Raw genomic sequence first — 26,832 nt, forward strand, 5'->3', positions numbered from 1 at the left:
GCAAGGCCGTAGTCTCGAATCAAACAAAAAATATTTTATCAATATTTATCAAATAAAAAATATTTTAAAACTTTATTGAAATTAAGAAAGAAAAAGAAATAAAACATAATCTACGTAGGTACAAGTGTTCTTTTGGCGAAGCCATGATATTGCTGTTTATTCTGAGAAGGTTTCAATTATATCATTGATAAAGACGATCCAGTAAGCCCCGTCCCTTCCCAAGGGCATGTCGATCCACATCCCGAGCCTCCACCCGCAGCCCTGACCTCCCCGAGCGCTGTTCGTGTCGACCTCCTAGCCGGCCTATTATCGTCTCCATCTGCTTCCCATTTCCATTCCTCTCCTTTCTTCATTCACCTTAATTAGGCTGAGGGTCGATACTACACTGCCGTCGGCTTCCTGAGTTAGCTCCTTAAATAGCCAAATGAGAAGAAGCTAACAAGCGTGGACGTGGACCTATAATTAACCTCTGATTTATAAACTAAATCAAGTTATTACACTAATTAAATACCATATTTGCTCGATTATAAGTTGATTCTCATATTTTATTTATTTATATTAAATCACAGTAATATCAGGTTTGTCACCAAATCTATTAGTACAAGAGCCGGGGAGAAAAAGGCAGTTATTTCACTCCAATTTTTGATTACTTTAATGAAAACTATGTATATTACTAGGAAAAATTGATAAGTCTGTCAAGTATAGTTAAAGGGAATAAAAAATGGCGGCTGTTTCAAAACGTTAAAAAAAATTAATTTATTATTCGGAGCTCTATATCTTTAAAACTATCTACAACACTGCAATGTTGATGCACAGATCTTAGGTTTTATTAATTAATTATTTATTCATTTATTGTAATTTAGAACTGTACAAAAAAATACATTGATTAAATATGAGGAATGTTTCAACACTTAATCATGAGAAGGAGGCACCTAATGGTGGTATTTTAAAAATTAATTTTAATTAAAAGGTCCCGTGGCCATTTTCTTTTCAGAAGCCTCGGAGGATTATCGGGATCGTTAAGGATGAGAGATTAATAACTAATGGGTTAGGAATGAAAAGATGAATCTGTTCGTAGCAATGCTACCGTTGTAAAGGAGGTGATTTGGTATGAATAACGCTCGACCGCCAGATTTTTACCCAATTAAGGGTACCCAATTTACGAGGCTGGGTGGACCCCAGGAGGTGTCGACGCACGGCTGCAGTGAAACTGAAAAAAATTGTCTGCACAGCCGGATTAGAACCTGCGCCCTTGGGGTTAGTAGCATCGTGCCTTATCACGCTGCCACTGATTATCATAATATATAATTATTATCAGACCACTTTGGATAAACGGAATTGGGCTCTGAGGATCTTAGTATGAGCCATACTAAAAATAATATTTTTTAAATTAAAAATATATCCTCTACCTGTATTAATTAAAACCTATGATTGGGTTTCTGAATTAACTGAAAATAACACTAACATTATTTAAAATTTGTTTCTATGTCCTCAAATACTCTATTGTAATTATTGTTCGAAATTAAAATTATTTATTGAACTGAAGTAAGTGGAATTAACAATTACAATATTATATATTAAAGAATAACAATTAATTGTATTTGGTAAATGCAATTACTTGACATTGATTAATTTAAAAAAAATGTTTTGTTTTTTTAAATTTATTTATTGATATTTACAACTGTACATAAATACATCAAGTAAATTTGAGGAAATCATAATGGTATGGTACAAGCATGCAGAGAAACTACCCAATGGTAGCACTCTAAAAACATTTTTACAATATAAGGTCTCGAGGCCATCTTATTTTCAGACGCCTCGGAGGATTGTCCGGAATAAAAGAGGAAGCAAGATAAGAAACTAATGGGTTTGAGTGGTTAGGGAGTTTGTAATGGAAGGATTGATATCTGGTTCGGGCTAGATCGGCTACAAATGGAACATTAAGTTCTTTGTGGATGATTTTATTTGTGACAAAGTAGTGAGCATTTAGGATTTTACGAAGGATTTTGGGTTGTAATAAAAAAAAAATTCAATTAATTTTAATTGCTGAATGCAATTACTTGACACCTTACCTCTATATTATTTAACATATGCATGTACATTCGTTTAATTAATAAAAAGTAAAGATGATCAGAAATTATTTCAGTGAAAAAAGTATATATTTAATTAATTTCAATATACTATACTAAATACCCAGTTTTAGTAAAATCGCTAAACCTTTTATATACAAACATATTGTTGCCACAATGAAACTTTTAACATATACCATCTAAGATTGTTGCGTAATTTTTTAAAAATAAGATTAGGCAGGGTTAAAATAGAGCAAAAGAAACAAGGTCAATAGAAAATTTCCTGTTGCCTTCTTCTTCTAATTCCTCAGGCCACCCTAAGGATTTCCTCTGAGCACCCTAAGGATCTCCTTCATTATAATTCCCTAAGGATCCACAAAGGACGGCAATATCTCTTGCTAAATCATAGCCCAGATACTAAGCTGGCTGCCTAAATCAAATTTACTGGAAGAGCAGACGGAAGAGATGATCTCTTTGTGATGGGGATTGATTCCAACTACCTGTACCGGGTCGGTAATGGAAGGTGTAAAAATAGCTCCGAGGATCGTTGAGTGGGAACAAAATGAAACTTTAGGAGTCTTCTCACGTTTTTTTCTCTTTTTTTTCTTCCCTTCTGGCAATAAACCTTTTCTTAAAGCACATTTATTCCCTGATGGCGTAGAGTTATTTTTACCTTACTTTATTTTTTAGTCGATGCTCTTTTTATTAAAAATAATTATTTTTTATTTTTGCATAATCTTTTATTAAATCGTTCTTGTTTTTGTTTATTATCTATTTTTTTTTTTAAATCTTAACAATACGATACTAATTTCAAAAAAGATGGTGGAGGTTGATGTCAAAATAAATCAAAAAATTGTTGTTAATTATTTTTAGTTTTATTTTTACCGCATCCGGATCATCTTCTTCTAAGGGCTAAAAAATATATATACAACTAAAATAGATTTACAGCGAAAAGTATAAATAAACTAAAATATGGGATTTGCTGTTTATCACTTTTGTAAATACCTCATCACTTTAAATTATATACAATTAAGATATTAAATTCAATTTACATTACAAAATAAACTTAGTTACAAGTATTAGTAGGTTAATTAAATTAATTTTATAAAACAAATTAGATTGAAAAAAGGATACATTTTTTATATTACTTCAACAGTCGTAATTTAGGATTATTAGGTGTGATGCAATATTTATGCACAGCAGTTAGTTAGTTACTGTTCTCATGTTTGCTATTCCCGCTCTTTGATCCTAGGATCTATACTTTAGTAGGTTTAGTAGGCTCAAAAAAGTTTGAGAAACCTTATTTGGGGATCTGACACTTATTCCATTGGATTACTATACATTACTATACACTTATTCCTTTAGATTACCACACATGGATACTAGTATATTTTGATATGAGTTCAACCAATGTTGTTAGTTACCATTTGAGTTGCCGATATAAATTACCACGAGTTATACTGTTTTGGGTCTGTTTTTACCCTTACATTCTGGATAACATATAGTAACCGGTTGTGGTGAGGGTGGTCGAGGGTTGAAGGAAGAAGAAAGTTGGCCGAAGCAAGAAGTTGAGACCCAGTGTGTTTCTGCCGGAAGTTGATACAGGGCTGTCATGGCAGTGGTTGTCCCTTGCAAACAACTTTTAACCGCGTTGTATTTCAACAAAGCAAAGAAGTATGAATGTTAAGGATTTCTTCATGAACAATATATGTGTAGTTGACCATATAAGTTTAAATATAAGAAGAGGGTCTGGGGTGCGGTCAAAAAAGAATAAATAGTTTTTAACTATTTCATGTCCGACGTTTATGCTATTTTTAAAAACAGTTGTTTAACCTATCGTTTTGAGCACCCCTGATGAAGCCCTGCAAAGTGGAGCGAAACGTCGCACATTAATTTTTTTTTTAATATTTATTTATTGCTATTTATAATTGTACATTATAATACATTTAGTAAATCTGATCTAAGTTAAATTGGAGCGTTACAGGCGTGTAGAGAAACTACCCATTGGTAGCATTTCTAATGACATTTTACATTAGCTGGTTTCGTGGCCATCTTCTTTTCAGGCGCCTCGGAGGATTGTCAGGAATGGAAGAGGATGCAAGATTAGAAACTAGGGGGTTCGAGGGTTTATAATGGAAGGAGTGATATCTGGTTCGGGCTAGATCGGTTACATAGGGAACATTAAGGTCTTTATGTATGATTTTATTTGTGACAAAGTAAGGAGCATTGAGGATTTTACGAAGGATTTTGGATTGTAAGGATTGAGTGGATACGAGAGGAATTCGAAGGTTTTGTGGAGCCCCCAAGCTCAACTCCATATATCCAGATTTACAGCCATGTAGATCAGTCTTTTGTAATGTGTTGGAATTAAATAGTTAAAAACTATTTGTTCTTTTTTGACCGCAATCCTGACCATTTTCTTATATACATATATATATAAATATCTGCAGTGATTGATTTTTATAAAATACCTAGTTCTATATTATAATGAAGTGGACTGTATTTAGTGGATTTAAATAGATGAAAGATGGCCAAATTGTGATATACTAATATTCATGAAGAATTTATGACACTTGATAATATATGTTTAGTCAGAGGTGGTTAGAATTTGGTTTAGTCTGGTTAATTATTAATTTTGATTATAGAATAGATTAATGAATGATATTAGAATTTATTTGATGGTTGGCTTCTGATATGGAGCTTCTGTAGATCTTAAAGATTAGCTCTTGTTCTGTTTTCAGTTTTCTAATCTCGTCTCTGTTCCTCGCCTGGCCCTTGATCAAACTATTCACTCATCCTGAGTGATTGTTGACTACCAGCGAAATGCAGTTGCCCTAGGTAGCCTGTGGGTTCATTCATGCGTTAGTTCTCACTTATCTGTTACCTGTTCACTGTCTCAAGGGGTACTGCTTCGTACTTCATTTGTATCCCTCTAGATGGCTGGATTGTAAGCTGCCATTCAATATTTTTAAGGTACTTTCTTTAACATTAATATTATCTGAAATTGTCGGAGCTCTTTTTATTGTTTCAGTGTTATTTACAGGGTTTTTTTTACTACACGGTCATGCCCTCTTCTTTTTCACATTTTTTTATTCCCTTGTTTGTTTTCCATAAAATTACACATGTAACGTAGTTTTTCCATTGTGTATTTAAATGCGAATATTCCATTAACCAGTATGTTTGGTTTTTTTTTTTTTTGGTTTCAAATAATAACTAAAAAAGTCAGAAAGATAATTAAAATTTTAAATTTCCACAAGTCACAACAGTCAGACCGAAGAGTGAAGGATTATAGGTTTAGTGGGAATCCAAGTTAAAAACCGGGTAAAAATTTTATTCAAAAACAACAAAGATGTGCTGGCCAACTTCATTGGATCGCTAGCTACAGAACAAACTTATTTTCATCTAATCAGCATACAAGACTGAAAAGATAGGAAACTGATCGTCGATCACGACTATTACAACATTTACTAGACAAACGGTCTAAACTTCCAATCCATTACAAAAGACTGATCTACGGGGCTCCACTAAACCATCTAATTCCTCTCGAATCCAATCCTTACAGTCCAATATCCTTCGTAAAATCCTTAATGCTCCTTACTTTGTCACAAATCAAATCATCCATCAGGACCTCTATGTCCCATATGTTGCCGATTTGGCCAGAACCAGATACCAATCCTTTCATAATAAACTTCCCAACTACCCAAACCAACTCGTTTCTAGCCTGGCTTCTTCTTCACTATCTAATAATACTTCTAGGCGTCTGAAAAGAAGATTGCTTCGAGATCTCCTTTAGAAATATTTTTGGAGTTCTATCAATGGGTAGATTCTCCACATTTTTGTATCATATCATAACATCACTTACAGTAAATTTACTTGATGTGTATATATGTATACAGTTGTAAATAACTATAAATAAATTACTAAAAAAAAAAAAATTGTTTTGAATGTTAAAACATATAGGCATAACAAGTAAATAAGTAATTATATATAATAATAGAATATGATTTTTTTCCTCTTTTTTTCCCGTTTCATCACTTTGGTTCTTTCTATTTTATTTTTCATGATTTTTATTCCTTCTTTCTATACTTATAATTTCTTATTTGTTATTCCCACTTTTTTTCTCTCTCTTTCTTCCTTTTATATCCTTACCTCTTTCTTTTTTTTTTTTTTTTTTTTTCATATTTTGCTTTCATCCCAATGTGCCTTTAAAAGAATAAAGGATAAAATTAGTGATAGAGATACAAATATATATGAATAACAAATAGATATAGAAATTCAACAAATTAATATAAAATAAATATTAAAATATATACAAAACTAAAAGTTCTCTATAATATTCATATCTAGAGAGACTTTTTCAGTTACCCGGGACCACTAGTTATTACTATTTCAAGAACATCTTGTCCCCTATGTCTACTTCTTTTTTTGCTAGATTGAATTCGACACCTCGTTTATCCGATCAATGCATTGCTTCACCTCCAATATATAAATATTAAGCTATTAAATTATATAAAGAAAAAAAATGAATAAATATTGGCAATATGTGTATTATATAATTTAGTTCAAGCATTACATATTGTGCAAAAAAAAAAAAAAAAAATACAATATGTTTCAAAAAACAGTATAACCGTGCTCTAGTATTGTTAGAAATAATAGAATTAATTCATGTCTTTTAAAATTTTTGAAAAGAAAACATTTCAACAATTAGAAGATGGTTGATTGACCGTTAGTAATAAATATAAGGAAGATGGTACGGGTGAGGTCAGAATAACTCAAATAGTATAGCAAAAAAACTATTTATTGGGTCCCAACGTTTCGCCCCACTTTACAGGGCTTCCTCTGGGCTAAAAAAGATTAATAAAAGTAAATTTAGTTCAGTTTTAGTTCATGCTATCTATTCTCTTGCATTGGTATTTTAGTTGTTTGTATTTTTTTAGCCATATTGAAGGCCTGCGAAGTAACGAAAGGTTGACTCACAATAATTTTTTTTTTTTATTATGCGAGTTATTCTGACATAGGAGCCATCTTCCTTTTATATTTAATATAATAAGTCGTTAGAATCTGATTATATATATATATATATATATATATATATATATATATTTCAATTAATATAGCATGATGATACATTTTATATTTGTCTTATTAGTTGTAAAGCATGTATATTTATACAATACAAAGTGTTGATTCGATTGCTAAGAAGTTTTTATACAGAGTATTCTAAATTTATTTTGGTGGATTCGCAGAAACTTTGTAGGGCTTGATCAGAGCTCTCAGATTTAAACAAAGATGACCACTGAAACATTGGTTAACAGCTAATAATTTTCTTCTAATATTTTGATATCTTTATTTACCGCCACTCGGACTATCTTCCTACTATCTAATATTACTCTGGTTTTTCTTTAACTTTTTTTTTTTTTTAGTCTAACTTGTGTGCTGAATAAACAAATTTCAGATTCAATACTTATCATAATTGAAAAATTGCTTTTGAATCTATTTCTTAGGGGACTAGGGGAAAAGAAAATGAAAATTACGATGGAGATAAAGCTACGGCCATAGTTCAGTGGGCAAGTTGAATAGTAAATTTTAATAATGGGAGCTATAACTTTAACTTAGCCTCTGGATCCATTCGCTGGAAATTCCTCTAGATCCTATTGTAATTTTTGGAATAAGTTTTTCGTAGGTAAAGTGTTATGCCTTAAATTCAGATTTATTTTTTTAAATATATATCTTTATTCACATCTTTGAATTTTTGTTTATTAAGCAGAGAATCGGATGTATTATTACTTCCAAGGGAAGGCTACGGATGTCGTAACCCCTATTCATTGTTACTTTTTTTATTATACTAAAAAAGAAAAAAAAAATTGACACCGAGGGTTCTTGCTAATTCGCTCTAGAAGCCGAGAAAAGAATATATATTCACACACACATTAAATATATATGTAGCAAATTTCTCTGTATGCATTTATTATTTATTTAATCTGTTTGTAATAGAAAAACGCTGTTTATAAACCGGTCTTCTACTCCAGAAATGTTTAATTTATATTACATAAATATTTATGATTTCGATGAGGTGTAGATAGTCGACCGTAGGGGGGGGGGAGGGGTCAGCAAAAGAAAACTGGAATAATCAAAAAATTATTTATTCATGACGACGTTTCGACCTGATTTTCAGGTCTTCATTAGGGAGTTTTAGGTAGAGATTCTGGCTAAACTTAGCCAGATTAGCAAGTTAAGCCAGAATCTAAAACTTTCTGATGAACACCTGAAAATCAGCTCGAAACGTCGGCACGATTAAATAATTTTTTTTATTTGTGTTTTTTTTTGTTAATCGCATCCCCGACTATCTCTACTTATTTAGCGATTTTATTTTTTTCTCCTTTCCAAAATTTGTTTTTATTAAAAAAAACCACTTTACCGGTGAGTCGTTCCCCGTCTACAGGGTACTTCCTGTTATATTAATAATATCCTGTCTCTTATTGGTTTTCTATGTCTAAAATCCATGATTTTTACTTCGTCAATTTTAAAAAATAAAGTAAAAATTTCGCAAAATTACTAGCTAACTCTTCGGTTTCTTTATTAAAAAAAAATTGATGAAGTAAAGTTTATGGATTTCAGATATAAAATGTCCTGGACGCCTGGAAGACACGAAATATTATTATCATAATAATAAATACCCTGAAGACGGAGAACACCGAAACGTCGGTGTTGTGTCTTTTATTTTTAAATAAAGAAATATTTTTAGAAGGAAAAAAAAGAAAAAAAAACTTAATATTTATTTGATAAAAATAAAATATTTCTGGTCGTAATAAATTAATTTAAATATATAAAAATATTATTACATGTGCATAAATTTTATTTTTCGTAAGCTTAAGGATTCGATATCTGTCTTAGTTTTAGTAATGAATGTGTTCTAACTGTAAACAATTAGGTAGATAATCGAAAAAGAATTGATGATAATTGATACTTATCAAACTATTGATAAACAATTTTGTTTAAACCAGAAAAGAATAATATTGTCTGCCTTTATAGACAACTTTCAAATTGGTCAAAAATAAATTGCCCCACGTATATATTGCTGACTGATTCAATTGACGTGTCCAATGGTATAATTTTATTTAAATTAAATATTACAATAGCACCCATTCCAGTGTCTTTATTACAATTAATTAAAAAAAAGATTACATGTTTAAACAACACTTAAAGCAGACAGCAGGGGCTGGTAAAAGAATGGGACAAACCACCAACGGTGACTAGACAGATGATTAAAAGATCAGTTGATAGGCAACGATTATCAAGTAGCTCCCACTCACCGATATTCTTACATTTCAACATTGTAATGCAAAATATGAATACGCCTTAATTTTTTAAAAAATTGTTGAATGAAGAAAAACTTCCAAATAGAATGTAACCTATTCTATATTTCATTAGTAAAACACAAAATTTTGATCCAAAGATACTCTCAACTTTTTTTCAGAAACTCTCCAACGATTCGACCCTCAGACCATTTTCAAAGAGACAACCTATTAAAATTTTTGTTTTTATATTAATTACATTGTTTAATAACATACTGATATTTTTTAGCTATACCTTAAATATTGATTTCATGTTCTTTAATATCTTTTCTGCATGCTACTTGCCGAATAAATTAAATATTAAAATAATATCATAACAGTTTCAAATAATGTTTTTAAATTATTTGTTTACTTACATTTAGTTAATTTTAAAAATATGACATGGTGAATTAGCCTGTAGGAAAGATTTTAAAGAACATGACATCAATATTTAAGATATAGCCAAAAATATCGGTATGTTGTTAATTAAACAATGTAATTTATATAAAAACCAAAATTTTTATAGGTTGTCTTCTTGAAAATGCCCTGAGGGCCGAAACGGAGGGGAGTTTCCAAAAATAAAAGTTGAGAGTATATTTGGATCAAAATTTTGTGTGTTAATAATGAAATAGACCACTTTCAAACAATCATTATAATAAATCATTAATGTAACTGTTCTATATTTTTCTTGTACAACGTTTCGGGAAAATTATCCCATACTCATGCACCTTTACAATCCTAAGATTGTATTATTCTTATCATTAATTTTTATCTATGGTATATGTGTATATTTAAAATTCTTGTAATCATATTTATATAATCATACACAGTTTAAAATTATTTTATATCTGCATCATTTGAATGATTGCCTTTCATTATAGATGAATTTCTTATAGTAGATCTTCCCTCTTTGGACTATATCAACATGCCCAATATGTTATTTCATCACCTCTCTATTGATAAGTCCAATTTTAATCCATTTAACAATTTAAGTCAAAATTTATGATTAGACAATTTTATTCTCACATATTTTCCCTGATTTTTTAAATATTTATATGCCTAATCTAATTATTATATTGGGATAATGTGTATTAAGATGTTTTGTATCTGTTTTATAGTTTACTGTGTCTTTAATATTTTTAGTTATGTGAATCACTTCCCGAAATCTTCTGCTTTTAGTGTTTTGTGTCATGTCTATGATTGTGTGATTTTTTAAGTTAAACTTATGGTTAAACGTTATGCTGTGGTTAGCTAGTGCAGTGCAATTTATTTTTTTACATTTTTACAGTTTGTGATGTGTTTCTTGATCCTGGTTTCCAGTTTTTTTTATATATCTCCAGTATATGTTTCTTCACAATCTAGCTTATATACAGCATTTAAATTTTCCAAAAAAAATCTGTGGAAAATCCAGAATAAATACATCTATTTCTTATTTAATTTCAAATGAGAATAATACAGATAAAAATATAATCTAATTAAATTAAATACTTAGACAATTTACAAATTAATTATTGAACTTTTCATGAACACCTAAAATTAAAAAATAATGGGATGACGCAATTTTTCAACATTCGATGTATTTACTATGATCAATAATTATCGATTCTTTTCAGTCGATAGTTCTATCGACGATTGCCCATTACTATTCGATATCAATAGAAAATAGATGAAATATTCGGTAATCTGCCAGTTAATTACCCTGGATCATTGAGATATTCATGAGCCGGGTTGATGGATTCGCCCTTACTCCCACAACCGCTAGTAAATATCTTAGGGAAACTTGATACAAGAAGTGTACGGTATAAATTTGCGGCTCTTAACCTACGACTGCTCTGATGAAATATTCACTCTCCGAAGTAATTTGTACCTTTTTCGAGGAGTCGGTGATGCCACCACAGCCTCCTAGATTAAGAGATGATATATTTATCGCCGGCCATTTTAATTAGACCGACTCTTCGGATCCTGTGGCTATTTAATCTCGCCCTATGGTTTATGCATTCGCCTTGGTTTCTCCATATATCTTCTTCTTTTTGAGGAGTCCTTTGAGAAAAAGTTGAATCCTTATGTTACGTTAGCACCATTTTCTCAAAATCCGTTTAATAAATTACACTTTATTGTATTAATTTGTACGATATTTGCCTCTACGGAATACCCTTATATAAATAGAGGCCATCTCAAAGCATATAAAACATTGTTAATTTTTTTTATCCTTTCAAAGATTAACTTTTTTTTTTTTAATTTATTGATATTTAAAACAGTATAAAAAAATACAACAAGTAAATTTGATCATAATGACATAAAGTTAATGATATAATACAGCATGTAGAGAAACTACCTAGTAGTAGAACTCTAAAAACATTTTACAATAAGGTCATGAGGCCATCTTCTTTTCAGGCGCCTCGGAGAATTGCCAGGAATGGAAGAGGAAGCAAGGTTAGAAACTAGTGGGTTTGGGTGGTTAGGGAGTTTATTATAATGGAAGGAATGATATCGGGTTCGGGCTAGATCGGTTACATAAAGAAAATTTAGGTCTTTATGGATGGTTTTATTAGTAACAAAATAAGGAGCATTGAGGATTTTACGAAGGATTTTGGATTGGATACGAGAGGAATTCGAAGGTTTAGTGGAGCCCCAAAGCTCAACTCCGTATGTCCAGATGGGCCTTATTATTGTCATGTAGATCAGTCTTTTGTAATGAGTTGGAAGTTTAGACCGTTTGTCTAGTAAGTGTTCTAGTTGGAATCTGCGTGCAATTTCCTGTCTTATCAGTCTTGTGTGAGGATTCCAGGTTAATCGTTTGACAAGTTGTAGTCCAAGATAACGAATCTGTTCTACAGGAGTAAGAGACACATTATTAAAGTATACTGTAGGGCAGTTGGCAGGTTTACGACGAAGAGTAAATGTGATTTGTTAGGATTTTCTTTTATCCTCCAATTTCCACACCATTCTTCGAGGATTGTGATATGGGACTGGAGAGTTTGGGATGCAATCAAAGGGTTAGTACTAACTGTGAGCACACATGTGCTCAGCATGTATGTCATCAGCATACGTGGTAAGGATAGTAGATTAACGTTAAACAAGGATTTGATATTGAATGTTCGGAAAACTAAGGCTATTCTTATTAGTTCCAAGCGCCTCCTTATTGTTATCATCCTTATTATTCTTCCCTTACTTTTCCTTAACTATCAATCGATTTACTTCGTACTTACTCATCAATAAAAAAACTTGGAGTCACCTTCGACCAACACCTCTCCTGGAATAATTGTATTTCCCAGATCACACACAAATTGATAACTGCTTAAACAAGTTCTCAGATTCCTTTCTTCAGAATAGCCGTCAGCTCCTAGCATTCTCTCTCGTTTCCCACCACTTCGACTACGGTTCCTTGGTTTTTTGGAGAGCTATCTATTTGTCTGGAGTTGAGACTGAAGAAACTCATGACTTGCTTCTTAATATGTCTCCCATTGGTATCCCGAGCTTAAGTAGCTCTATCCAACCGCCTGAAGGCAATACATCCTTGGTGTTTTCATATTCCAAGTCTTTAAAAATAAAAAACCTACATATATTCTTGATCTTCTTACTCTACGAACATCCATCCATTCATTAAACACTAGATCCCAACCGATTGATTTATACGTGCCCACCATGAGACTCATGACACTCACTCCGGTATGCTTTTAGGACTCGCTACAGAGCCCTCCACCGGAACGTCACTAACCTACTTTTCTACCATCGTGTAAGGTAAGGAGACACTTTCTTCAGAATACTCATTACAACCCCCTTTTATGTGATTATTGTATCTGAGGCCCCATAATGTCTCCCCACACAACTGAGGCCTTTCAAGGCTAGCCTATTTCCTCGATAGTCCAAGTAAGGGGTTACCAAAAGGTGACCATCTCTCTTAATTGTATTAGTCAATAATTAGATTTATTGGGTGGGCTCTATTCGTTTTACCTTTTAGGAGCATAGGAGCATAGCCTGAGTTTTTGCAGCGGCCATCTTTGATATCTTCCTTTTACAACATGCACACATCAGGTTGGCTCATCCTTCCGTTTTTCTGTTAATGATAAGGTAAGGCACTGTGCTACAAACTCCAAGAACTCGGGTTCGAATTATTATTATTAATATTATCGACTGTGGTGGATAATTATTTTTAGTGGTGTCCCAAACCATCTTTATAAAGTGGATACTCTTAATTGATTAACTAATACTGATCAAATCACCACCTTGCCCAATCGTTGCTCTAGTAACGGTACTTCAGCCCAAAGTACTGCACCTCTAACTCTCCATGGGATGTAGCGGTACAGATTTATTTTATTATTATTTTTTTAAAAATTAATACTTGTAAAATTAATTTGTTCTTTTTATTGTCTTTGTTATTTATTGTTTTTATCTCGACGTTTTGTTGTCCTTTTCCCATGCCTTCATGATTTCATTAACGTTTCTTTACTGTCTTTTTTAATTGCATCCATATAATTATATTTAGTGTTAATTTTACATGGAAACTAATTCTATTCAAACCGTCTGCACTATCACTTTTATATGGAATGGTTTCTTTTACAGAGAATTATTTAATTTTTTTTTCCTTTATGAAAAAATATTGTCGCCTCTGAAATATAAAATTCCTAGTTTGAATTAAATATTTTAGCCCATTGCTCTCACACTGCCAAAATATTCCCGTCCTAGAAACCTTCAAAATTATCGCCAAAACGTGGACTGGGTACTTACTCTTGGCGAGATCAGATGGGAATGTCTTATTAAAATTTCCATTCGCGGAGGGTCGTGGCAACCCTTACGTGAACAGACTTTCTGACTAATCTTTATAAAATAATATATCCTAGAAATAGTATTTGTGTAATCCAATAGAGTTTGCTAAAACATTTCATTTTTTAAAATCTTAAAATGGTATTCATCTAAAAGCTCAGTCATAAAATGTTTAATTTCAATCGTTAGTGAACTATATAAATAATAAAAGAAAATAATACACAAATATTGATAAATACAGTTATATTATTTCGAAGGAGGAAAAATATATTAGTGATACTAAAAACTGAACCATTACTGGTTCATACAAGACCCCAAGAGGAGAAAGGAGTAAGTTATTTCACCCCAATTTTTGATCACTTTAATGAATACTATATGAATACTTGTCTGAATTACTGAGTCTGCCAAATATAGTTTAGGGAAATAAAACATGGCGACCGTTTCAATACGTTAAATGAAATAAATTTTTCATTTAGAGCTCTATATCTTTCAAACTACCAACTACACTACTATAAAACGTAAGAGAACATATTAAAAAATATTACTGATTCAATTAATTTTGATTTTTCAAAAAAAATAAAGAGGATTCCAGCTAAGTATGTCAGTAAAATGTTTTCTAGAAAAAAGCAAATCATATTCTTTTTTAGCGTCGTATGAAGCCCTCAAATACCATTTTTCACAGGAATTAATAATTCGTAATATTGAAGCACAGTGAGGGTTATTACATGAAAACTACTAACTACACTATAAAACGTAAGAGAACATACTAAAAAATATTACTGATTCAATTAAATATTTTTTTTATTCAATAAAAATTTTAAAAAAATAATCAGGATTTCAGTAAAGTAGATCAGCATAATGTTTTCTAGGAAAAAAAACAAATCATATTCTCTTTTAGCATTATCTGAAAACTTCAAATACCATTTTTCACAGGAATTAATAATTAGTTATATTGAAGCACAGTGAGGGTTATTATAAACTACTCATTTTATGACGAAGATGGTCAGTACTGTGGTCAAAAGAAAACAAAAATATTAAAGAACTATTTTTTCCGACGTTTCGCCCCACTTTGTTGAGCTTGATCCGGGCTAACAAGATACAAAAACAACTAAAAATATTTCGACATTGTAATATAATAAGATACAAAAAAATAAATTAAGTTAGGGTTAAAATTATGTTAATATAAGTGAAAAGAAAATTGGATACAAATGAAAGAAAAGAATGAACAGAATACGTAATAACAAAAATGAACAGGAGACGTAATAATACGATTTTTGTATGTTATTACGTTTCCTGTTCATTTTTGTTATTACATCTCTTCCCCATTTTTCGGTTTGCGTAATTTTTTTATATTCTTATCAATGTTTATTTTATTTTAATACTATTATATTTTTTCTTTTCTTTCGTTTGTGTTATATTCTTTTCACTTATTTTTACATAATTTTAAGCCTACCTTAATTTACATTTTTGTATATTGTTATCTTACTGTGTCAAAATATTTTTAGTTGTTTTCGTATCTTTTCAAACCTGATGAAGCGTTACAAAGTGGGGCGAATCGTCTGAAAAAAAAAACGCTCTTAACTATTTTTGTTCTCTTTTGAACCCACGCCTCACCATGTTCTTCATAATTTTAAACTATACTGTCAATAATTATTTTTATAAAAAGTATTCATATTTTATGTAGTATATTTATGAAAATATTATAGATAAATAAATCGTTAACAAAAGGAATCAGAAAAATCAACTAAATGTGACTAGTTTGTTTGTTTGTTTTTGTTTAGTGGCGCCAAACTTCATTTTATTCAGTTTAATTTTATTTATAATTTAATTTGATTATTTATTATTTTATTTATTTATTTTATTATTATTATTTTTTCTTCCGTTCAATGTTATATTTTTGTCAGTAAATGTTGTGATTTTAGAAACTGAAACACTAATTGTATTGTTTTATCATCATCTCTGATGGTTTTTGAAATATCAGGGTTTAGTTCTAAGCTATTGAGGTGTGGTGTGAAATACGGGCATTGTTGGAATATATAGCTTATTGTCAGATTATTGTTGGAATACTGGCAGTTTGGAGGCGTTTCTTTTGAAATAAGATAGAAGTGGGTGAGCCTCGTGTGGCCTATTCTCAGCCTGGTCAGTACACCCTCCTATCAATGTGACTAGTATATATTAAGGATTATACTGTGAAATTAAGTCGTTACCTTTTATGTTACTATAGTAACCGTCTTATCACTTCATCTATAAGTTATGATATGATAAGGCATGTTGTCCGCCTTATTATTCTCTAACAATGTAAATAAACATATGGAATGTATTTTTAAGTAGTATTAACTCAGTGAATAAATCAGTGTTATTAAAGTATTACATTACTCTGTCCTTTTCCTTTTTTTTTTTTATTGCATTGTTCCGCTAACTTATAAGTTATAAATTAATATATAATCACAGTTAATTATAAAATTATATCACAGTTCAGTAGTGTTCAATTAATGTATATACATCTTAAAATATAGAAATAGTGGAGCATCGTCGGATTTACTATTTACATATAAATATTGCCTTTTTTATGGACAATAGAATAATATATATTTTATTATATAAATTAGTTAAAGTTGAATGTTTAATAACTTTTTAGGTAAATATATATTTTGTTTTCAGAACTTGGTCGGAGTCGGGGGATGAAGCGGTAAGGTGGGCAAGGCTGTGACATTACTATGGCTACCTCCGCTCTTGTCTGCATTAACTTGAAAACAAGTGAGTCATTCATTGCTTTCATTTATTTTTAAATTATTTATATTTGTTTTATCAATTTCTACATATATCTTATATTTAAGTTCCTGTTTAAGACTTTAGGTAATTAATTTTATTTTAATTTATTACAAAATTTATACTTCTGCCGTTCTTCGAAGGGCAGAGTTCCTTCGAGTCTATTGAGGTGCTGGTTGTAGCTTAGGGTTGGGTGTAAAATTATTATACTTTAAATTAGTTTATAAACTATAGCCAATCCTTCCCAGCCGACCCGCCTCACTAAAACCCCCATTTGGCGACGGTCCTATAATACTTTTGAAACATTTGAAACTTTTAAAACAGAAAGATAGTTTAATCAAGAAATATTCATAAAGTAGCTGAAATTGAAGAAAACGGGAGTAGCGGGTTCTACTCAAGTTTCCTTATCCCGTTTGAAGTAAATGTTTCAAAAGTTATAGGACCTTCCCTAAATGGGGGCTTTAGTGAGTAGGTCGGTCGGGAAGGATTATTTTCTAATATTTTTTATTAAAAAAATTACAATTTTTATTAAAAATTATTACAATCACTTCTTGATCATCAGATTTGAAAAAAAGACAACGAAAAACTATGAAGAAGGCCAGGGGTGTGGTCTCAAGAACACAAGAAATAGTTAACAACTATTTATTTTCCGACGTTTCGCCCGACTTTGTAGAGTCAATTTAACATTACGATCTAGAAATAGTTAAATAATTTAAAATAAAGTATTAAAACAATCAAACCAAGTAATTTGAAGGCAGGTAAAGCTTTTTTCTATAAGCAATCTTTCTCTATTTAAAAAAAAAAATTATTATTTATTAAAGAAAATGTATTATTACTACTAAGCAATTTGGTATAATTGTTGAATTTAAAAGTGTACTTTAACCTTATAGTATCCTCATTTCAATTATTAGTTCTTAAAAATTTCCAAGTACTGCATGATAGGTTTTGCTTTGTGTTGTTTACTGATATATATGACATTTAAAATTTAGTTTTGCAAATTTCTCTTGTAAGTTGTACCCCCATAATTAACTGTCTCTTATAACATCAAATATTAACATCAACCAGTCAGTACATTTCATGGCCCGCGTGATCTAGAGGGCCCTCTAATTCCTATAATGGACCACTCTTAAGTATTTGTTACTTTTCAAATATTTTTATTAGATAAAAATTATGGTTTATACTATTTTGTTAATTTCTGTTTAAAGCTAAATGTTGATCAGAACACTTCTCATGCCTTTGGGACTCCCAAAACGTTAAGTACCCGAGGTTTCTCACTGGGCTGAAGATGTTTCGAATTGATCCAGGTTGCACTGTTTCGAATTGATATCAACAGAAACAGCTCTGACAAAGCTCTACAAAGTGGGACGAAACGTCGACAAATAATTAGTTATTTTCTTGTTACCTTGATCATCTCCTTCATAATTTTAATTGGTACAGTCAGTTACTTATATATATTATAAAAAAATTATTGGAGAAGATGATCGGGCGGGGAGGAGGGGGTGTGCTCAGCAAAAAGAACATGAATAAACAAAAAGATATTTATTTATGGAAAACTGAGGAAAATCCAGTTTTAGCTAGGATCCCCTGCAAACTGCCCTGAAACTCAGGTCGAAACGTCGGTATGAATAAATATTGTTTTGTTTATTCATATTCTTTTTGCTGACCGCACCCCTGACCACTTTCTCCAATTATTAATCTACGTACACCTCATTATAGTTTTAAAAAAACGTTTGATCTAGTTGTCTGAACTTTTTCATTTGTATATCTCCAACGTTTCGGCCCTTATGACCAAGCGTTTTCCATTGTCAACAAGAAACCTTTAACTCGCCGATCAAGCTAATGTACTAAAACTTGCCACTTTTTATACTTACAGTATAGTCATTTTTTAAAAATTAAAATAAATTTTAATAAATGTATTAATTAATGATAAATGGGACTCAAGTTTATCACTATTAGTGATATAAGTTATTATCTGATGGTGACTACTGTACTACTACGACAGTAAATGTTAGACTCCCGCCATACAGTTTACACGAAGGCGGTTGCTGTAAAGTGGCATTGTGTAAACGGCCTTTAATGTGACATTAGCTGAAATCGAGTAAAATGTATATTCGCCTATCACGCTATGCCTAGTGAGACAGAAACGTACAATCGATCGTCAGATAGTAATTTTGCTTTTTTTTTACTATAACCATGCTATTTCCCATTAGTACAGGTTTAGCAACATCACTATCCTTACTAAAACCTTTACCGTAATTATGTAATGCTTGTAATTTATATTTTAATATCTTACTGTTATGTATATATACTGTGTAATCAACCTGTTTTTTTTTCTCACTCATTTTAATTTTCTCACTCCTAGAAGTTACTTTTAAAGAAAGTTTGACAGAACTGAAGAGAAAAATTAATACAAGTAAAACCTCATTACTAAATTAAATTAGCGAGTAAAATTATTCCAACAGCAATTAAAATTACATTTCAAGTAAGTTTCAAATAATTTAAATAAATTAGTAAATAGATGGAGAGGGAAATTGAACATAATATTATTGGAATTTAATATTTATTAAGCTATATAAGGATATTAGTATTATAATTTATTTCATTTTAGTAGAATTATATCCTTTAGATTAATTATTTGTTAGAGATTTTATTTTATTTCATTACCTTTTATGTTGGTTTATTTATTTATTTTCTGCGTTTGATAATTCTGATTTTAGTTTTTAACTTGTAAATATGTATATTAACTGTAATTGTGCCTTTTGTTAATTATTTTTAGTTTACTTCTATTTGATTCTTTTTCATTTTTTATTATAAGTTAGTCACCTTTTAATTTATAGTTGTATTTTATTTGCTCTATTTTTATTTTATATATTCTGTTAATTATTATTGTTTATTTTTTATCTTATCAAATTCATAATTATAATTATACTTAATAATTTCATTTTTATTTTGAACATTTTGTATTTTACTCGAAGGCCCTAAAGCACCTGTAATATTATTCTAAAGAGATCAGTCCCAGGATAAATAATAAATATTATTCTTATAACGAAATCCTTCTTCTGTATGTATGTAGTATGCACTTGTTTGTATGCACAGACGGGGCATTTTTTTTTTTTTCTGTGAAGGATTGTGTTTAAAAATTAATAATATTATAATTTTAAAAAAGTGCTTAGTGTATGTATGTACACATAAGTGATACTTTTTGTTTAGAGTTAATTTAGGGAAGCGACCTCACTCATCCTCCACTGGCTTATAATACCAGTGATGCGGCTGAGAGTGAGGCGCCGGGATTGTCCTTCACAAGTAGGAGAAGGTGCAGATTTCCTTTGGCGGAATGTGAATATTGTAAATCGGAATGATCGTGTTTTAGATAGTATTTATTTATGGTGTTTATGATTTATTTATTTATTATCATTTTTATTTATTTATTTCCATCTCTTCTATTTCATATTTTGTTGTCATTTAATTCATATATTCGTAAATATGGAGTGAATGAGCTCTTTCATCCATATTTTCATTGTATAAAAATATGACAGAATGTAATATTAAAATAAATAAAATATTGAAAAAATCTGGAGTACCGCTGGTAAAGCGAGATATCCTGGTTTATTTCATTAATCTAAATAGACAAAATTTTCCAAGAAATTGAAAAAACAAAGCAAATTGAAAACAAACCTTTGATTTAAGCCCAAAAAAGCGACACCCTACAAGCCGGCCGTAAATTCAGACCAACTAGTAGCAGCCAATCCAAAAAAAAACCATTCATACTCTTGCACATGTGGGAATATTCCATTGTTTAGCAAACGTTTAGGGAAACCTTATTGTAGAAATATTGATTTGAGGTTAGGTTAGCGTTTCGACTGGCACTTTCATGATGGTACTCATACGATAGAAAACTGTCACCAAGTTGTCTAAACCCCAGTTTATGGACGGTTTTTCATTATTGTCATTAATTTTTAGTTGCCTTTTATCACAAAAGAATGTATAAAAAATAAATAACTAAAAGAATAAAGCAGATAATATATTTTACCTTATGCCCTAGACAGCTTACACTCACCGTAGAAAATAGACTCCGTAAATTCAAAGGGCCTTTGATACAGTCCATCACCCGAGGCTTCTTGTAAGCCTACCATTAGAAGCATCTACTCACGCACCATAAACCTTTGAATAACCATATTATAGGATCGAGTTTTACACTCGATTTTCCCGATCGGTAGTAAGTTGGAGGGGGGGGGGAGAAGAAAAGTAGGCTGTAATCGATAAATCTCAGGAAGTACACTTGGGAATCATTGAAGAGAAAAAAGAATAAAATTCAACAGCGTTACTACGTTCAACAGAATAAAATTCAGAAAAAATGTGGTTTAAGCGTCCCTTGAAGCAATAATGTTAAATCAAGAAAAATTTCTTTGTCCGAATATTGTAAGTCCTAATTTTTATAATTTATACTTACATAAATAAATCTAAAAGAATAATAAATTCAATATCGAAAACATTTTCAGTTATATATATTTTAATTTTGAAAGAAGATAGTTGACCGTATGAAGTAGATTAGAGGAAGATAGTCCGGGTAGCGGCCAGAAAAGGTTTTAAAGTAGTAACAAAAATTATTTATTGTTAACCAATATTTCGTCCCACTTTGCAGGTCTGATAAGAATGGTGTTCTACACCAACAGCAGTTCAATATTTTTTATTGAATATTTTTGATTATTTTATATTCAATATTTTATTGACCGCCACCCGGGCTATCTTCCTCCAATATTTGTGTATTTTCACTTAAAAATATAAAACTCGTAAAATGGAAACGAAAAATAGCAGAGTAACAAAATAATTTCTTGGAAAATTTTGTCTATTTAGATTTATGAAATAAACCAGGGCTCTCTTTACCGGCAGTACTCCAGATTTTTTATTTATTTTGTCCATATCTATATATATGTCCATATTGCTCTAAATATAGAAAAAACTCTTTTTAAAAAACATTTCGTCTTAAAAAAATAAGCAAATTATCACAATTAGGAGTAAGGTAATAGATTTTTTTATTTTCCTAACAACGTAATATTACTTATATATGGCAAATTATTTAAATAAATTAAAAAAGATGGCAGGCAATGTGGGATGAAAGTCCACTCTGTAAGTTGAAGTCCTGAAGAAACGACGAATTCGTAATAGAAAGAGTCATTAAATTCATCCATCAGACTAACTTAATAACCAGCCTTTAATTATTTAATTAGCCTTTACTTATCTGCTTTTCATCATCCTTTCCACTATCGTAACGATTATTGAACAAATTATAATTGCCTAGCTAGATAAAATTTTAAATCTCACGGAAATGAGTCCCACTGGTGCGGATTCGCACATGACTATGGAACAAGTAGGCATTACCAAAACCAACAACCAGCGGGCGTTGATGACCAGGCTGTTAAACGCCCTTTCAAAACTAACAGAGAAACAAATTATTTAAATTAGGTTTTTAGTGATGAGATGAGTTTACCGTAGATACCTTGGTACTTAGGTGATAAATCGAAGTATTTCGGATTGGAAAGATTATAATCGTTCTGTTTAGCTATTCCATAAATTAGTAGTGCATATGTACAGACAAGTGTGCGCTTTAGTTTTGTCTTTTTTCAATCTGGAGTAGTGAGCTCAATAGATGTAATTTTAGGTTATTATTATTAAATCAATTTATTTAGGAAGGTGATTCTATGACACAATGAACTATTCACATGGTCTGTTTATACTTCAGAAATAGAAAACATGAGAGCTAGTGTGAAAGTGTAATAGCTGAGTGTCTAGTCGTTTTGAAATCGTACTACTACTGTACAAGCATCGATCCTTGGGAAACACCGTTGAGAAGAGTAACTAACACTTGTCGGAATGAAAGGACACAGGGACCAATGTACGATCTCATGTTACAGCATCCTAACTGTTTTCTAATTTCCTTCGGTTGTAAAAGCTCAAATTAACTCGATAAAGGCAGGTGCTATTTTATATTTAGCGTAACTTGTTACATCGATTTTTTTAAATTATTGAACAGTTAATTCAAGGATTAATATAAGGGGAATGGTTGGGGTATGGTCAACAAAAAATAAACAAGTAAACAAAAACTTATTTATGAGGAGAATATGATTGGGGCTGCGGTCAGAGAATAACAAATTTATTTATAGGGGCAATGTTTTAGAATGTTAGAATTTCTAGCCTTTCTCAGGGCTAAGAACGGAAACAAGATAACAACGAATGAATTAAGGATATATCTTGTATGATTAGAAAATAATTAACTTAGGGATAAATAAATAGTGTCCACAAACATGTATAGGTTTGAAACAATATATTTAAACCGAATTGATAGAATTAGGAATGATGTAGAAACTCGAAAAGTCTATCTATGGTATGTTTATTATTCTTCAAGATGGAATGGAGATCATCTGGTATATCATATAAAGATTTGAGGGTTATAAGCTCGGCATTCAGTCAAAATGTATTTAACTGTAAGTTCTGTTTCGCAAGTTTGGCATACAGGTGGAGAATCGCGGGCCATTAGGTAACCATGGGTCAGGGGCGTATGGCCTATTCGAAGGCGTGTCAAAATCACCTCCTCTTTCCGCACATTTTTAGTTGATGATATCCAAGGGGATACGTCCTTTCTGAATTCCCTTAATTTGTTATCGGAAACATCTTCCCACATTTGTCTCCATTCCAATTTAATCCTCTGCTTAATAAGGACAATTAAATCATCGACAGGAACTCCGCGATATGGAATTCCTTTAGAAATCGCCACTTTTACTGCCCCATCGGCCAGTTCGTTACCCGCTATTCCGCAGTGTCAGGGACCCAGGCAAAAACACAGCAATACCGTTTCTGTTGGCGGACTTTAATGAGTAATATATGTTTTGGTTTAGTGGGTTAGTTGAAAAAATATTTCTTAAGCTAAGTAGAACTAACTATGAGTCTGTACAGATGACCTATGGTTTTGTTTTGTAGGGTGAAAAACATTTAAGCTTTTGTTAATTGCAGCCATTTCAGCTGTATAGCCACTACATATCTGTGATAAAGAGAATAATAGGTACTGGTGATCTTGTTCCAACACTAAAGTAATTTTTGGAGCCGTCAGCCAAACATTTTTAAATGGCGAGTGGAGGGTTCATAAAAAATCGTTTTTATGATTGCGTGCTTGCATATCGATTTAATTTAGCTTTTTGTATTGTTGTTGGTTGGGGCTTTTGGGCGTAAAACCCTGAGGTCATCTACGCCCACGTTTCTCACTTTATAATTCTATTTCAAGATTTGAAATTCTTTAGATAATTGCTAAATAATTTCAAATAATTACTTATTTTAGAATTTTTTATTGCATATGACAAACTTTTGGGTTTAGATCTTATTCAAAAGATTATTCCTTTTTAAGAAAATTAAAACCATTTCTATGGTTTTTTGGTCATCATTCAGGGGATCCGAAACACTCGGTCCCACTCCCAATCTACTTCTTAAGTTCATGGAATAGAAATGACATTCTTCAAATATGTGACTGACTGTAAGTACACTGTTGCAGTATTGACATTTTGGCGGTGGCTGCTTATTGATCAGGTATGGATGAGACTTTTTGTATTTCAAATACGTATATTGAGGTCCTGTTACACGTTTTCGGAGGTGCTGAAAATGTAAATAAAAAAGAAACTTTTTTAGAATGCTTTTTTTAAAAAAATGTTCATGTTAGTATTTAGTTAATTGAATTATTAGTTTTATCTCTAGAAATTAATTCATATTTTACTGTTCTAGCTTATAAATCACAGCGCCCTATATTCAAAAGTATAATTAACTAAAATGTCATTTTGGCACCGATCAATAGATGTTATCTGGTGGAACCGTATTGATAAGACTGCTACTAATAATATTCTTTATTTATTCTGGGATCGATCTCTTTAGAGTAATATATAGGCCTCAAAATTAGGCTTTAGAGCCTTAGAGTGAAATACAAAATAAGAATGAGATTATAAAACATAATAAAATCATGAATTTTAAAACATTAATTTAATGAACAACAATAATTAGCAGAATATATAAAATAAGAATACAACTAATAAAGTAAAACCATATGTCATATCATAAATCATAAGATGCCATACACTTCTGATAATAAATAATAGAAAATAAAAATGATAAAAATCAAATATAACTAAACTAAAAATAATAAATGGAAAGGTACAATTTCTGCTAATATACATATTTACAATAATAAATGAAATAGTGTATTGGTGTAATTTTTGGAATAAATAAATAAAAATAATTATATAAAGTTGAAATCGTTGTGGTTTATAAGTAGTTGTTCATTCGTTTATTTTATTTTAAATATTTTGTTTTTAGAAAAATAAAAATAAAACATAAAGAAGCGAAAATATTGCAACCTCGTTAAATAGCTGAATATAGAACTGCCTAGGGCTTTGCCTAGTTGTCCTATCGATTTCCCTATAGTTGAAGATAAATCGAGATACATAGCTTCACTTCAGAGATTGATGTTAAGAGGCGGGGTGCTAAATTTTAAATTCGATACCCGGGGCTAGAATCAATTTGGTAGGAATTATTCATGTAGATACAAAGACCTGGGTTTTTTTATCGCAGGTATTGTCCTATTTATGGGGCTTATATTGCTTATTGAGTGTATTTATCTTCAATAATATGTGATTATACTGGGTGCCTCTTGATAATTGATTATTATAATTTTATGTACAAAAGGGAAAACTATAAAATAAAATATAATATTATACGGTGATCATAGAATATTACACTAAAACATTTTTATTACTTTTCTTTTTCACAGTTATGCACTTATTAATTCACTTTTCTTTCTGTTTTTAGAGGAATAGGAAAAAAACCCTATAAAAACCTCTATTCAATTTTCTAGAATTGATTTTCTTTCCTATATTATCTTTATATGTATGTATATATAGTTGACCGTAAAGATTTGAATATAAGAAGATGGTCAGGGTTGCGGTAAAAAAAAGAACAAATAGTTTAAAACTATTTTAATGTCCGACGTTTCGTCCCATTTTGCAGGGCTTCATCAGGGCTGTTCAAAGCGAACGGTTGAACAGAAGGCAACAATGTAGCGGAGATATTATATTATTTATATTAGATAATATATTATATTATAATATATTGTATATTAGCGGAGATATTATATTATTTATATTAGATAATATATTATATTATAATATATTGTATATTAGCGGAGATATTATATTATATTATTTGACATACGCTCCATATTATATATATGTATATATAGTTGACCGTAAAGATTTAAATATAAGAAGATTCCGCTTCATTGTTGCATTTTGTTCAACCGTTCGCTTTGAACAGCCCTGATGTAGCCCTGCATAGTGGGGCGAAACTTCGGACATTAAAATAGTTTTAAACTATTTGTTCTTTTTTTTTTTTTTACCCGCAACCATCTTCTTATATTTATTATCTTTATAGTATTCACTATTTCAATCTTATTGCATTTTTTATATTTTATCAATGTTCGTATTTCCGCTATTGTATATATTTATGGGTTTTCTAATATAATCAATTTTAATAAATCAATGTGAAGCTCAGATACTATAATTAAGACTTTCCTTGGTGTTGGGCGAAACGTTGGATATTTAATTATGTTTTAAGAAACAAGGTTGAGACGATTTGGATAATTTTTGTTATTTTTGATTATAATTTGCAATGTTTTCATTTACCTCTGGTGAAGTCCTGTAAAATGGGACAAAACGTTGGGAAATATCACATTTTTATAAATCTATTCCTATAATTTACTAATAATAGCTGGAAATATGGGATTTTGATGATTTTCCGGCACTAACTGTTATATCAGATGGCTTTGTCACGTGGGACATGTCCGTTCTGGCGTGGAGGGGGAG

The 26,832-nt window shown here is 30.9% G+C and overlaps 1 protein-coding gene across 1 annotated transcript in view; it reads left to right on the forward strand.

Moving 5' to 3' along the window:
* Window positions 1–16,819: 16,819 nt before the first annotated feature.
* Window positions 16,820–26,832, forward strand: part of LOC112211024 (uncharacterized) — a 138,095-nt gene continuing 128,082 nt past the window's right edge. Inside the window, exon 1 of the mRNA XM_024361917.2 lies at window positions 16,820–16,924. Within this exon, the coding sequence (XP_024217685.2) occupies window positions 16,885–16,924 (40 nt within the window). The 5' untranslated portion in view covers window positions 16,820–16,884. The remainder of the gene's footprint in view (window positions 16,925–26,832) is intronic.

This window comes from Halyomorpha halys, unplaced genomic scaffold (genome assembly GCF_000696795.3).
Source record: "Halyomorpha halys isolate HHAL.00 unplaced genomic scaffold, Hhal_1.1 Scaffold1734.1, whole genome shotgun sequence".
In the NCBI taxonomy this organism is placed as follows: Eukaryota; Metazoa; Arthropoda; class Insecta; order Hemiptera; family Pentatomidae; genus Halyomorpha; species Halyomorpha halys.